This window comes from Lepidochelys olivacea, assembly GCF_965140295.1.
Source record: "Lepidochelys olivacea isolate rLepOli2 genome assembly, chromosome: 17".
Classification (NCBI taxonomy): domain Eukaryota; kingdom Metazoa; phylum Chordata; order Testudines; family Cheloniidae; genus Lepidochelys; species Lepidochelys olivacea.
In genome coordinates, this window is record NC_140427.1 from 23,641,380 (window position 1) to 23,657,643 (window position 16,264).

At 47.1% G+C, this 16,264-nt stretch overlaps 1 protein-coding gene across 3 annotated transcripts in view; it reads right to left on the reverse strand.

Annotated features, from left to right (window-relative positions):
• The window catches only part of MTMR4 (myotubularin related protein 4), a 124,299-nt gene that overhangs the window by 37,415 nt on the left and 70,620 nt on the right, over positions 1 to 16,264 (reverse strand). For 2 of the 3 annotated variants that reach the window (XM_084650791.1, XM_084650789.1), the window contains exons 4-6: positions 5,218 to 5,307; positions 536 to 652; positions 37 to 119 (exon numbers count right to left, since the gene is read on the reverse strand). In XM_084650791.1, the coding sequence (XP_084506917.1) occupies positions 37 to 119; positions 536 to 652; positions 5,218 to 5,307 (290 nt within the window). Of the gene's footprint in view, positions 1 to 36; positions 120 to 535; positions 653 to 5,217; positions 5,308 to 9,731; positions 10,073 to 16,264 lie in introns of those variants that run through there. The other variant, XM_084650790.1, reaches the window with a different exon arrangement.

Sequence of the window (16,264 nt, forward strand, 5' to 3'; positions counted from 1 at the left end):
TTAAACTGTGGCAATAGGAGGGAACTATGCAGCTACCTGACCACTTTGGAGTCTTTGCAGATGATGTGAAGCTGGAACATGTCCCGACTCTCCACACTTTCCATCATCCTCAAAGGCACCTGAAACAGAAAGACGCAGAGCATCACTTGACAGCCTGGGATGTCCCACACTAGCAGGGACCCCAGCCTGACACTCTCTCTTTGTGCATCCCAGCCGAGGCTCTCTGAGCAGCAAAGAGGATCCCACGTTTACATAGCTTCATGATCTACAATTTAGAGTTTCCCCTTCAACCCCCACCCTGTCCTCCTCTCTCATTGTCAGGGAGGAACTGACTAGGGAGGGCAGAACAACAGGGGTACCTGGAACCACTGGATACAGCCTAGCAAGCAACAGGGGATCACAGATGCAGAAGAGACAAGGGCACCAGGAAAACAGGGGACTGAAGAAACTTGAGAGTAAGGCACTGTGGGAGGAGGCCTCACACTTCAGCAGCATGGGCCATAGGTCCTGGCACCAGTGACAGAGCTGCACTTACATTGACCACGGAGTCTTTCAATTTGATATGAAGTCGGTAGTTGGAAATGGCGATCACGGCATCATTAGCATGGCCCAAATACTCCACACCCTCACCCTGCAGCACAGTGAATGGGACCTGCAAGGGGGGAGAGACAGTCAGAGCAGCTGTCAGACAAACACACCCAGAACTCCTTGTGCAACGGGGAGTGAGAAGAGCCAGCTCTGCTGGTGCCTTCTCCATGCGATTTCCACATGAAATCAGTAGGACACAGCAATCCCAGTGGGACCTGAGTGCAGGCAGCAGGGCCCAGTGCACCCCTCCTACCCCCCATGAATTCACCTCCGAAAGCTCTTCAGTGTGAAACGTGGGGCTGACTCAGCAATGCTTGGGCCCTCAAATTCACCTTTCCAGGAACATTTGGTTGTGTTCATACAACTGCAGGGGGAGCGATTTGTACCACAAGCCCTGGTGCTCCTGCCCTGTGCACACTGTGGGTGGCAAGGAGAGGGATTTAAAGTCACTGGCTTTCTCACAGTGATACAACACTAGCATAAGCAGCAGGTGGAAGGGGAGGGATCTCAAAGAAGGATCACTTGTTTGGAGGCACTTTGCATGTGTCCTAGAACAGGGCGCAAGGTACCTGTGTTTCCCAAATTGAACCACCTGCTCAGACAGCACCGAGCCATGTATATGGTCCTGCAGTGTCGTGTATATGTAACTGCAACAATTAGCTGCAGCGTGAGACCCACTGGCCACAGCCCAAGCAACTAGAAGAGCAAGACAAGGAATCTGGCCACAATCTCTGCAGACGGAACTGTACACGAACCACACAATCACTTCTGTGGCCAACGATAGAAATGAAAGTGCAAAATTGATGGACAGGCCATATACTAGGCTTCTCTCTCTCTCTTCCTCAGTCAGGAAGTGACCTAGCTATTTTAAAACCTGGAGGCCATGTACACAGCCAGGTATAATGTTCATCTTGTGCAAAAGAGGGGAGGGAAAGATCCAGAATAACCTAAAATTGGCCAAGGTTGTGCTCTCTCTGAGATTCAAAGCCCATAGGTTTGTTAAGGGAGGCTCTCTCTTTATAAAGCTAGGACATCCAATCATAGAACAGATGCCACAACATGTGATTTAGACGAGCAAATCTCACAAAAATATCAAGTAGCCATAATGGCCAAATCACAGGCTGTAATGTGTCCACACAAGGATTTGATTACATTATTCCTTACAAAAAGAAAAGGAGTACTTGTGGCACCTTAGAGACTAACAAGTCCTCCTTTTCTTTTTGCAAAGACAGACTAACACGGCTGTTACTCTGAAACCTTTCAGAGTAACAGCCGTGTTAGTCTGTATTCGCAAAAAGAAAAGGAGGACTTGTGGCACCTTAGAGACTAACCAATTTATTAGAGCATGAGCTTTCGTGAGCTACAGCTCACGAAAGCTCATGCTCTAATAAATTGGTTAGTCTCTAAGGTGCCACAAGTCCTCCTTTTCTTTTTACTCTGAAACCTGTCATTATTCCTTACAAATATTTTAATCAGCTCCAATTCCCATGTTTTAAAACGAACAGTCTATACTGTTTAATTTCATATACTTTTGTGGCCTAAACACTGAATTTCCTGGCTCTCCAAATTTTTTTAAGTTATCAAGGATTTCTCCCCTCAAGTTATTTATAGGGCAGTCAATTAATCGCAGTTAACTCACACAATTAACTCAAAAAAATTAATCACGATTAATCACATTGTTAAACAGAATACCAATTGAAATTTATTCAATATTTTGGATGTTTTTCTACATTTTCAAATATATTGATTTCAATTACAACAAAAAGTGTAGAGTGCTTACTTGATATTTTTTATTACAAATATTTGCACTGTAAAAATTAAAACAAAAGAAACAGTATTTTTCAATTCACCTCATACAAGTACTGTAGTGCAATTTCTTTATGGTAAAAGTGCAACTTACAAATGTAGATTTTTTTTTTGTTACATAACTGCACTCAAAAACAAAACAATGCAAAACTTTAGAGCCTACAAGTGCACTCAGTCCTACTTCTCATTCAGCCAATCGCTAAGACAAACAAGTTTGTTTACATTTACGGGAGATAATGCTGACCACTTCTTATTTACGTTACCAGAAAGTGAGAACAGGCATTCAACATGGGACTTTTGTAGCCAGCATTGCAAGGTATTTACTTGCCAGATATGCTAAACATGCCCCTTCATTCTTTGGACACCATTCCAGAGGACATGCTTCCACACTTATGACACTCGTTAAAAAAAATAATCCGTTAATTAAATTTGTGACTGAACTCCTTGGGGGATAATTGTATGTCCCCTGCTCCATTTTACCTGCATTCTGCCATATATTTCATGTTATAGTAGTCTTGGATGATGGTCACTGCAGATTTGACAAAACGCAAAGGAAGTACCAATGTGAGATTTCTAAAGTTAGCTACAGCACTCAACCCATGGTTTAAGAATCTGAAGTGCCTTCCAAAATCTGAGAGGGACGAGCTGTGGAGCATGCTTTCAGACGTCTTAAAAGAGCAACACTCCGATGTGGAAACAACACAACCCGAACAATCAAAAAAGAAAATCAAGCTGGTGGCATCTGACTTAGATGATGAAAATGAACATGCATCGATCGGTCCACACTGCTTTGGACAGTTATCAAGCAGAATCCATCATCAGCATGGACGCATGTCCTCTAGAATGGTGGCTGAAGCATGAAGGGACATATGAATCTTTAGTGCATCTAGCATGTAAATATCTTGTAACGCTGGCTACAACATTGCCATGAGAACACCTGTTCTCACTTTCAGGTGACATTGTGAACAAGATGCGGGCAGCATTATCTCCTGCAAATGTAAACAAACTTGTTTGTCTGAGTGATTGGCTGAACAAGAAGTAGGACTGAGTGGACTTGTAGGCTCTGAAGTTTTACATTGTTTTACTTTTGAATGCAGTTATTTTTTGTACATAATTCAACATTTGTAAGTTCAACTTTCATGATAAAGAGATTGCATGACAGTACTTGTATTGAATTGAAAAATACTATTTCTTTTGTTTTTTACAGTGCAAATATTTGTAATAAAAAAATATAAAGTGAGAACTGTACACTTTGTATTCTGTTATAATTGAAATCAATATACTTGAAAATGTAGAAAACATCCAAAAATATTTAAATAAATGGTATTCTATTATTGTATAACAGAGCAATTAATTTTTTTAATCACACAATTAATTTTTTTAAATCACTTGACAGCCCTAGTTATTTATAAATGTTAACAACCTTAAAGGGCACCATCAACTTAAAAACCACTTCTGCCTGAAATTTGTGTTCTTAGGAGTTTTATGCAATACCGAAGCTTTTACCTGACAGAGATTGGGGAAAACTATTCTTTTTTTGCAGTTTATGTCTGCTTTTGGCAGCACTTTCTGTCTAGTCAGTCGCTGCTTCCCAGGTTAGTGTGGCTCTTTCACATAGCAAATAAGCAGCAAGAACCTTTTTAACAATAGGTTTGTAAAGTTATAACAATTGGAAAGGGGTAATCATGGAACAAACTGACAGATGGAGCAAGTGTCACAATTTCTAACTCATTGTTCAAAGTCAACTTGATCTCAAATTGATGGTGCCCTTTGAATCATACTTTAACTTAAGAGAACAGTACGAATTTGTGCATGTGAATTACTCCTTTGATGCTGAACTGTAAGGTCTGTCAGCAGAAAGCTACTGTTGCAGTGCGCCCGGCTATATACAGTTCTGTTCAGGATTTGGTTTAGAGGATGTGTCTCACAGAATGGTGACATGACAGATCAGTCATCCTACGCCAATTCTTCGGTGAACTTGCTTGTAATCTGACCCCATGCCGTCCCTCTCACAACCTAGGGTCTTCCGCTTCCCATGACCCTCAATTTTCAACCCCTTATTCATTCCTCAGCCTAGGGCCTATGAATGTAGCTCAGCACAGCCCTGCCATCTGGACCAATGACCTTGGGAACAGTAGAGCACCAAGTGCAAGTCTGGAGCCAGAGCCTGGCTCCAGGTACAGGAGGAGATGTAAGGGAGTGGTCTGCGCTGAGGCAGCAGGAGAATCAAGCAGCTTTGGTCAAAGCATCAATCTGTGACACTCTCCTTGCTCGCATAGGTACTTCCATAGCATCTATCTATCTATGTCATCCCAAAGCCCCTTCAGGGATCTCTCTCTTTCCAGCCGCTCTGGTCTGTGCCTCCACAGTACGACAAAGCCACATCACCACACAATGGACCAGATTTGTTGCCGGATGCTTAGTGCCACACTATGAGACAGTCTGGCCCTACAACCAGCCTAAGTGGCCCAGGAAGGTCTTCCATCAGCAGAGAGTCAGCGTAGAGCCTGTTGCAACACTCACCCCCCTCTTGCTGACAGCACAGCAGGAGAAGGGAGCACGCCCAGGACAACTCTGCACTATGTCATTCCTCAGTTACGTTCCCATCCCCTTGTGGCTATGGCAGCACAGTGTAAATCAGAACATCTTGGTGTGGAGGAAGAGGAGGGTCAGGAGGAGCACACAGCAGCTGCAAGTCAGCAGCCTGCAAGCTCAGGGAAGAAGCCTGTTCTCTGAAGGTAACCTCTACCACTCATGAGCATGTGGCCTGCGATTTACACAGTGTTCTTCAGTGGATGGTTTCCTGGGTTCTTACATCCTTACCTGTAGAGACTCTTCCTCCTTAACCAGCTCTTTTGGGGGGAACAAGTCCTTGGCCTGGATGTACTCCAAACTGGGAGGGCCTTCTTCACCCTGCATTCCAAACAAAACACACACTCAGGCAAGAAAAATCTGGGAGCAGTTTGAGGTTAATTGGACAAGGTACTCCCAGGTTACGGATTTGGAAAAACAGTTTGTTTTTTCACTTTTGAAAAGTAACTTTTTTAACCTAAATTATCTCACAGACATCATAGATTAATTCCCACTTTGCTACAGGCATTACCGCTCAATCAGAATACAGCACTAGATCATTTTTATTAAGTCGAGTGGAAACCTAGGGAATTAGATGATAAAAGATGGACACTTTGAAGCTCCATGAAAGTCTCTGAACATTTAAACTCCATCAGTGGTCTTGTGGCGCTTATAAACATGAAGTCCCATAAAACAAATATCGAGGATAAGACCGTGAGAATTTCCATTATGAGTCTAAAACAAGATTTTCAGAAGTGACTAGAGATTTTGGGGACCTCCATTTTTGGTGCCCACTTGAGACTCTGTAAAGAGATCTGATTCTCAGAGGCCCTGTTAGGATACCTCAAACCGGGAACCCAAAATCACTAGCACGTATGGAAATCTAACCTTCATTTTCACCCTCTTCTAAATTGTGCAAAAAGGCAATTTTTTCCTCTCTCATTTAAGGACTTGTTTCCTTTCTTAGAAGAAGATTTTTTAAAAGTGGATATTAACTGGACAGGGTAAGACTTTGGGAGAAAAGCAGTTTAGAAGTCTAACTTTCATTGAAAGATCTCTTAAACTAATTTTCTTCTAGAGTTTCTCAAACTGGTTTTATTCACTGGTCACGAGTGAGGTCTAGGCTTGGAGAAAACACACACACTTTCACAATCATCAAAAAAACAAAAGCTTGTGATTTTAAAATAAAAAAACCTTTGTGCCCAAGCCTTTTGGGGAAGAAACTTGAAATCTGACACAAGGCTAGTCTCCATAACAGACGATGGTGGCCTAGTTATTTGGCTAAGTTATAAGGGTTTAAATATACACATCACACCAGCACAGTAATTTCATACCAGACTTTTAAAATGAAGATGTCAGCATTCTCTAGCATTGAATATAAAACTCAGAGGCAAAGTGCACACGGACTCATCCTCATTACTCCTGGGGGAATTCTGTGCTACTGCGCAATGCAAAATGTTGCAGAAACTGCTGGTTTTTGCACAGAATTTCCTTTCTCCCACAGAAATGGGCTGCAATGCTGCTAGCCACCATTAGGGGCCACAGGACCTGGCAAAGCCCAGCTCACTCATAGAACACACTGCCAGGGGGAGTGGGAGAGAGTTAGAGGGTTCCCAGCAGCTGCCGTTCCCGGCATGCCCTGAGGGAAGCTCCACACACGGGTGCACGGGAAACTCCACACAAGCTTGGGACCGAGCATCAGATGGCTTCTCCCACTGGATCCCTGGGCTCTGAGTGGGAGGTGGAGCATGGTTGGGCTCTGGGAGGTAAGGCAGCAGGTGTCTGGGCTGGGGGGGCCCCCGCAGCTGGACTTTGAGGGGAGAGGGTGCGGGTGTCTGGCTGGGGGGTGGTGGGGGACACAGCTGGGCTCTGGGTGTCTGGTCCCCCAGCTGGGCTCAGGGGCGGGGGCAGGGGGAGATGGAGAAACAGGATCAGAGAAACAGGCACTGGACTGACATAGGGGTTTCTTTAACACTCTGCTCCTGGGGGAATTTGTGTATGTGTCTATATTGTTACAGACATACTTGCTGATAGGTATTTTGAAATAAATTATCAAAATAATTGAAACTGGTGTGATTATGTAGTGTTATTTTGACAAATAAAATGTGCAGATTTTTAATTTTTTGGCGCAGAATTCCCCCAAGAGTATCCCATGGAGCACAGAGTGCAGGCCCAGCCCCCTCCACACAAATATCGTGGGTCTAATACTTCTCTCATTCCCCCCCACCACCGTGTGCCTCTCCACAGTACACAGAACATAGGGCTAACACTTCACACACCTCCCCCCGCAGGGCACAATGTATCAGCTAGCACCTCACACATACACGTGTGCTAGGGTGACCAGATGTCCTGATTTTATAGGGACAGTCCCAATATTTGGGGCTGTCTCACATATAGGTTCCTATTATCCCCCACCAGATTTTCCACACTTGCTCTCTGGTCACCCTCATATACACACAATGCACACACGCCCATGCCCTATCCCTCTGCCCGGTGCTAGAACAGTGTACAATCAACTCACACACACAGGCCTTGAGGTTCTCCCGAGGGCAGCCTAAAGACACACCCACCTGGCATGGAGTGAATAGTACTTCTATCACTATGTGTTCTAGCTTATGTCTAAATAAGCTATGGCCATAGGGTCATCAGACCTCCATCCTGGCTTTCACTAAGTCCCAGAACTGCTAGCCACAAAGGTAGCAAGGAGCTCAACTAGTATCTGGGTAGCACAATAGGGATGTGAAGCAAGCTACAGCCTACCGCACAAGGGGCTCTCCTAAGGAGCCGGCTCAGTATAGGTATGACGCCAGTTCTGAGAACCATCTTCTTTCCATCACTTACAGGAGATGCTTTAATCCAACTTCAAGAAGTTCTGCAGCCTGTGTGCATAGGGGCTGGGCTGAGCAGTTATTGTGGCCCCTGCTGGGCCTTGCAATGTGTGGATCTGCGGGTCCCCCTGCTCATCCCCTTTCTTCCTGGGCCTTGGGGCGAATGGGATTGCCTGCTTTGTCCTCAATATGCTCATAACACTACAGCTCCGCATTAAGATAATGACTAATCCAGTGTCATGCTTCAAGGTTTCAGCCAGCCACTTGCCTGCAGGGATCAGGAAGGCATTGTTTTTCCAATGCATAACTGGCTACATATAATCTGGGATTTTTTTTGCCTTCCTCTGAAGCATCAGTGATTCTCCACAGCTGGAGACGGGACACCGAGCAGGCTAGACCAGTGCTCTGAGGTGATACAGGAAATCCTTTCTAGCTGCCTGGCTAGTGTGTCTTGGTCACGTGCCGAGAGTCCAACTGATCGCCAGACTTGGGGTTGGAAAGTCCCTTACGTCCCACATCAGATTAGCAGGGATCTTGAGGGGTTTTTCACCTTCTTCTGCAGCATGGGGTCGGCTCACCTTCTGGGATCAGCTAGGCACGTCTCACCTAATCAGCTCTCTGTCATTGCAGGGGTTGTGGCCATCAGTGGCAACTCAGTCTCTCCTGTTCTCCACCTGTGTGCACAGTTTAATCTCCTGGGGACTGAAATGCTTTGGTCTATTTTAAGACTTTGGGCTCCATACAGAGGTCACTAGATGAAACTTCATGGCCTACTAGATGATACAATTGCCCCCTCTGGTCTTAAAGTTTATGAAACTTCCCTTTCAGTCACTATAAAAACATGGCACCACTCCCAGCTGGAAGCCAATCACTGTAATTCCCTAGTGACCAGCCACGTTGCAGGTGCGTGTGTGTAGACATCAGGGAGACATCCACATGCTTCTGCCCCTACTGGTCACCAGTAATGAAGAGGGGCAGGCTCCCTGGAGAGTCTCCAGGGGAACAGCAATGGCTTGGAGCAAGAGCCCTGCAAGCCAGCAGTCAGCTCCCACCCAGCTTCGCTCACTGCTAGCCAAGTAGTGATGAAGCAGGAAAGCACGAAGGCAAGGAAGTAGCAGTGTCTCTCCAGGGGAGACAGTGAGCAAGGCCTGTGGCCAGGTGGCTGCAGCGTACCAACCCCCAGAAGTGTACCTGCCACACCAGACATCACTATGCAGCCCACTCAGTAACGCGGCCGGGGGGGCGGGGGGGGGTGCGTGTGAGAGAGAAGCAGCCCCTGGAACAGAACTAAACAGGACTTCAGCCAGCCGTGTCTCCTCATTTCCTTCCTAGCCAGCATCATGCAATGGGGCCAGGGCTCCTCTGGCCCCATGTCCTCTTTGCAGGGCATGTCAATGGGGTGGGAGGTCTGGGATCCCCTCCCTATTTGTCCCCTTCCCAGGCAGCATCAGGCAGGGTGGGTACTCAGGGATTCCCCCTAGGTGCCTGCTGCTGTCATACTGTAATTTTGCAGCTGCAGACTGGGGCTGGGTAGGATTCTGCGCAGCACACCACACTCACTCTGGCCTCTCTGGCCAATTCACAGCCATGGGCTAGTTAGAACTGTGGCCCCGGGAAACTGTAGGCAATCGCTGCAGGACGAGTAGGGTACAGGGCTTCTCCCAGGACCACGTGGAATCAGTGGGATGGAAGTCGGGGGAGGGAAGATTCCTTTCCACAAGAAAAAGCAGCTGGGGCAGAGCAAGAGCAGCATGTCAAGCCCAGGCAGTCCAGAGCAGGGAGGGGAGCGAGGATCTGCAGGATGCCCAACTCAAGGACAGGCTGAATCTGGGATGGCTGCCCCTTCCCTGCCTCAGGACAGGAGATGGAGAGGGACCCTGGCCTGCCGCCCTGCATGCAGACTCTTAGACAGCAGGGAGGAGAAGAGAAGGCACTTACAAAGCAGTTGAGCATGGAGCAGGAACTACGGACCGGCAGACTCATGTTCGTTTCCAGAGGTGGCGGCTGGGTTGGGCACACACAAGCAGCATCGCCCTTCTCTGGTCCTTTGCTGCTGCCGGCAGCGACTCTCTCACAATCACACCCGATTAATGCAGCCTTCCCATCCCTCAAAGGCGGGCAGGAGCATTCCTGCTGCAAGCAACTACAGCAGGTGTGTCTGCTGGTGCTGCCGCCGACAATGGAGGCGAGGGAGGGAGGATGGAGAGACTCCACCTATCTCCTAAGGAAGCCATCTGAGTGCCTCCTTGACAGACTGCATGGAAAATGGAGACACCAGCAAACCGGCCATAAGGATTCACCCCCTCCCCACCCCCACACGCAGAGCCGGGATTCTGCTGACACATCCCCCCTTCAAACTAAGCTGCAAGCTGAGTGAGAGGAGCCTGCTGGGAAATGCAGTCCTGGCCTGCAGCACGCCCCCAGAGGCACCTGCCACGCAGCCTTCACTACCCAGACAGCATGTGCAGGAATGTGCAGGAACAATAGCAAGCAGCTCGCTTTGTGCGCTCACCCTGAGCCCCTCCTCCTGCTCCCACAGGGGCTCCCGCTCCAAGCTTGCTGCTTTGGGATACTCAGTTCCACAGAACCACAGCAATGAGGTCCCAAACCTCCCTGGACTGCAACTCACCCGTGCTCACAGCCTTCACCACCCAGCAGATAAACACTGCCTGATCAGGTGGAGGGGACAAGGGGGCTGTCCTCTCCCACCCTACAGCTTCCTCTTGCTAGGGAGCTCACAAGTACACACCTCTATGTCCACTGCCCTGCCCAGGCAGAGCGCTGATCACTTAGGGGGCACTGCCCCATGGGCATTATCGAAACATTTCCAAATGTAGCTAACCCAGGGGCAACTGCCCTGGTGTTAGCACAGCTGGAAGCCCTAGTGCAGACAAGGCTCCCGTGGCTGCCAGCACTTTTCACGCTGTATCCATCAGTCTGAACAGTTTTAAACTGACTGTTTAAAATGGCTATAGGAGCCCTGTGTATGCCAGGGCTCCTAGTGCTGCCAACTCCAATGCAGCTGCACTGGGTAAATAATAGCAACAGTGGGAACTGTTCAGAAAATATCGCCAGTGCAGACATGCCTGCAGAACAGAAGTCTCTTTACCCTCTCAGGCCCGAGCATCACCTCAACCATCACCTCAAGAGCTAAAGAAAGGCAGGAATCTTCCCGAAGTCCAAATTAAAGATCCAGAGTTAGTGGCTGCCAAAAGCCACACTGAGAACATTTACAAGATAAAAGGAAAGGAGGACTTGTGGCACCTTAGAGACTAACCAATTTATTTGAGCATAAACTTTTTTATTTGAGCATAAGCTTTCGTGAGCTACAGCTCACTTCATCGGATGCATACTGTTTTCCACAGTATGCATCCGATGAAGTGAGCTATAGCTCACGAAAGCTCATGCTCAAATAAATTGGTTAGTCTCTAAGGTGCCACAAGTACTCCTTTTCTTTTTGCGAATACAGACTAACACGGCTGTTACTCTGAAACCATTTACAAGATAAACTCTCAACCGGATTTCCATCACCAGCTGCTCTCCACTGCCCAGACAACAGCCTGACCTTTTCAACACCTTGTTCTGTTCAGGTATCAACATCTCTCTAACACGCTAGAGAACATCCAGGGCTTTGGACCAGCAGGAATGAAGTAGCAGGCTAAGGCCCTCAGACCTTCTCTGTTCAAGGCAAACATGCTTATGGCTGCACCCTGAGCTAATGGTCAGGGACCATTCCTCCGAGGTAACTGGCATATGGCGAGATGAATGATGGGGTATAGAAACCCAGACACAACTGAAGAAGGAATCCCTCTGTTCAGAGAGAAAAAGTGGAAACCTAGTCAACCAAGAGGTGGTGTTTGAATGACACTCCACGAGCCCAGGCCAATCACAATATACTACCTCAGGCAAACTTCCAGCACAGAAGAGCCCTTTCACTGTCAGGATTAGACACTTGGGTCTATCTGTACTACAAACATGTCCACAGCAGTGCATCTGCTTACACTTCACAGCTGTTCATTCCCAAGGCTATTACAAAACACTTCCAACTGGTAACAGAGAGAGACTCAATGGTTTTCTGTAGCCAGACTAAAGTCTTGGGCGTGTTTCCATGGAGGTTTAAGGGCCACACTACACTAGACTGTAACCGGATCAAGGGGCAGCTGTGTTGGGACCAGATTTGCGAACTCCGTTGTAACTGTGCTACAGGCCTTACCCTAACGTTACTAAATGAGCCACCTGTCAAGAGTTTTTAAAAAAGACTTTGTCCAAAAGTGTGCACATCATTCAGGAGGTTTACATGCAGATGTTAGAGGGATAAAACTTTTAGAAAGTAATGACAGGTTTCAGAGTAACAGCCGTGTTAGTCTGTATTCGCAAAAAGAAAAGGAGTACTTGTGACACCTTAGAGACTAACCAATTGATTTGAGCATAAGCTTTCGTGAGCTACAGCTCACTTCATCGGATGCATACTGTGGAAAGTGTAGAAGATCTTTTTATACACACAAAGCATGAAAAAATACCTCCCCCCACCCCACTCTCCTGCTGGTAATAGCTTATCTAAAGTGATCACTCTCCTTACAATGTGTATGATAATCAAGGTGGGCCATTTCCAGCACAAATCCAGGGTTTAACAAGAACATCTGAGGGGGTGGGGGGGTGGGTAGGAAAAAAATAAGGGGAAATAGGTTACCTTGCATAATGACTTAGCCACTCCCAGTCTCTATTCAAGCCTAAGTTAATTGTATCCAATTTGCAAATTAATTCCAATTCAGCACTCTTTCGCTGGAGTCTGGATTTGAAGTTTTTTTGTTGTAATATCACAACTTTCATGTCTGTAATCGTGTGACCAGAGAGAGTGAAGTGTTCTCCGACTGGTTTATGAATGTTATAATTCTTGACATCTGATTTGTGTCCATTTATTCTTTTACGTAGAGACTGTCCAGTTTGACCAATGTACATGGCAGAGGGGCATTGTTGGCACATGATGGCATATATCACATTGGTGGATGTGCAGGTGAACGAGCCTCTGATAGTGTGGCTGATGTTATTAGGCCCTGTGATGGTGTCCCCCGAATAGATATGTGGGCACAGTTGGCAACGGGCTTTGTTGCAAGGATAGGTTCCTGGGTTAGTGGTTCTGTTGTGTGGTATGTGGTTGCTGGTGAGTATTTGCTTCAGGTTGGGGGGCTGTCTGTAGGCAAGGACAGGCCTGTCTCCCAAGATTTGTGAGAGTGTTGGGTCATCCTTCAGGATAGGTTGTAGATCCTTAATAATGCGTTGGAGGGGTTTTCGTTGGGGGCTGAAGGTAACGGCTAGTGGCGTTCTGTTATTTTCTTTGTTAGGCCTGTCCTGTAGTAGGTGACTTCTGGGTACTCTTCTGGCTCTATCAATCTGTTTCTTCACTTCCGCAGGTGGGTATTGTAGTTGTAAGAATGCTTGATAGAGATCTTGTAGGTGTTTGTCTGTGTCTGAGGGGTTGGAGCAAATGCGGTTGTATCGCAGAGCTTGGCTGTAGACAATGGATCGTGTGGTGTGGTCAGGGTGAAAGCTGGAGGCATGTAGGTAGGAATAGCAGTCAGTAGGTTTCCGGTATAGGGTGGTGTTTGTGTGACCATCATTTATTAGCACTCTAGTGTCCTTACCCATAACTATTTTACATTTGGGGACAATGTATACCTTCAAATCAGCGGCACTGCTATGGGTACCCGCCTGGCCCCACAGTATGCCAACACTTTTATGGCTGACTTAGAACAACACTTCCTCAGCTCTCGTCCCCTAACGCCCCTACTCTACTTGCGCTATATTGATCACCTACTGACTGCTATTCCTACCTACATGCCTCCAGCTTTCACCTTGACCACACCACACGATCCATTGTCTACAGCCAAGCTCTGCGATACAACCGCATTTGCTCCAATCCCTCAGACACAGACAAACACCTACAAGATCTCTATCAAGCATTCTTACAACTACAATACCCACCTGCGGAAGTGAAGAAACAGATTGATAGAGCCAGAAGAGTACCCAGAAGTCACCTACTACAGGACAGGCCTAACAAAGAAAATAACAGAACGCCACTAGCCGTTACCTTCAGCCCCCAACTAAAACCCCTCCAACGCATTATTAAGGATCTACAACCTATACACACTGTAAGGAGAGTGATCACTTAAGATGAGCTATTACCAGTAGGAGAGCGGGGGGTGGGGGGGGGAGAAAACCTTTTGTAGTGATAATCAAGGTGGGCCGTTTCCAGCAGTTAGCAGGACCGTCCGAGGAGCAGTGGGGGGTGGGGGTGGGGAAATAAATATGGGGAAACATTTATTTCCCCTCCCCACTGCTCCTCGGACATTCCTGTTAACTGCTGGAAATGGCCCACCTTGATTATCACTACAAAAAGGTCCCCCTCACCCCGCTCTCCTGCTGGTAATAGCTCATCTTAAATGATCACTCTCCTTACAATGTGTATAACACCCATTTTTTCATGTTGTGCGTGTATATAAATCTCCTCACTGTATTTTCCACTTAATGCATCCGATGAAGTGAGCTGTAGCTCACGAAAGCTTATGCTCAAATAAATTGGTCAGTCTCTAAGGTGCCACTAGTACTCCTTTTCTTTTTACTCACTTAACTCACTCTCACAGATCTTGGGAGACACACCAGTCCTTGCCTACAGACAGCCCCCGAACCTGAAGCAAATACTGACATCAGAAATCATAACATTCAAAAACCGGTAGGAGAACACTTCAACCTCTCTGGCCACCCAGTAAAAGATTTAAGGGTGGCAATTTTGCAACAGAAAAGCTTCAAAAACAGACTCCAACGAGAAACTGCTGAGCTTGAATTAATATGCAAACTAGATACCATTAACTTGGGTTTGAATGGAGACTGGGAGTGGCTGGGTCATTACACATATTGAATCTATTTCCCAATGTTACCTACCATCCTCACACCTTCTTGTCAACTGTCTAAATGGACTATCTTGATCATCACTACAAAAGTTTTTTTTCTCCTGCTGATAATAGCTCATCTTAATTAGCCTCTTATTGTTTGCATGGCAACTTCCACCTTCTCTGTATGTGTATATATAGATATCTATCTTCTTACTATATGTTCCATTCTATGCATCCGATGAAGTGGGCTGTAGCCCATGAAAGCTTATGCTCTAATAAATTTGTTAGTCTCTAAGGTGCCACAAATACTCCCGTTCTTTTTGTGGCTACAGACTGTCACGGAGTCCCCGGGTGATGCTCTGGAACTGCTCCCTACGAAGCCAGGAAGGACTCTGGTGAAGTCACCTCTCTGTGAGCAACCTGTCTGCAGGGCAAAAAGCTCACACGGCTTCCACCTTCCTGGGTCTGACCTCGGAGCATTCAGCATCCTCTGCCCCTCGGTGCGCTTCCCACAGCGAGTCTGCCCAGGCGGGGTCCTGGGGAAGCCAGAGGGCCCTGCACCCCAACTTCACAGTCAGACGTGACTCTTAGCCAGCCAGTAAAACAGAGGTTTATTAGATGACAGGAACATGGTCTAAAACAGAGCTTGTACGTACAGAGAACAGGACCCCTCAGCTGGGTCCATTTTGGGGAGCAGTGAGCTAGACAACCACGTCTGCACTTCACTCCTCGTTCCCAGCCAGCCCCAAAATGACCCCCCCTCAAGCCCCTCCTCCTCTGGGCTTTGTCCCTTTCCCAGGCCAGGAGGACACCTGATTCTTTTGTTCTCCAACCCTTTAGCTCTCACCGTGCAGCGGGGAAGGGCCCAGGCCATCAGACCCCTGAACATGAGTCTCCAGGAGCCTTGCCTACCTAGCTAATTGGAGATGTTTTCTAAATGCTCTCAAGTCAGGACAGTTCTTGGCTGGCAGTGTCAAGGAGCATTCTCCCCACCACCACTGCCTGGAGGGAGTAAAGAGTGGTGGAACATTACAATGCCGTTATCCACATGCCTCCCACAACTTCAGCCAATGCTGCTTATTACTGTTCTTTGTTTAGTGCCCGAGTGTTAACTGTACACTTTCCAAGTCAGATCCAGCTTCCAGCTCCCCCCACTGCAACTTCCCAAGGCACTGTACCAGCCCCAGCTCAGCGGGCCAAGGAGGGAGACGCAGCCAGAGACAGGGAGAAAAGACTCTCCCCTGGGGGTTAGGGGAAGGAAAGTACTGGAGGGGAAAGGATGCAGAAGAGAAAGAGAGTTATGGGGAAAGGATTCCACTATGGGTGCGGGGGAAGAGAACAGGGGAAATTTACAGAAATGTGGCAATGTAGGTACATGACTGGCCATGGCTGGGGGGCACACAAAGGAGCGTTTCAGGGATGGAGGGGGATGGCTGGTCATGGGCAAGAGGCATGAAGTTAGCAGAGGATGGGAGGCTTCACAAAGATATTTACTTTAATTCTGTCAATGGGACATTTAACTTGAGTAGCTGAACAGTCACGACTGCAAAATGAGCCTCATGTCAGTGACCTTTTACACCT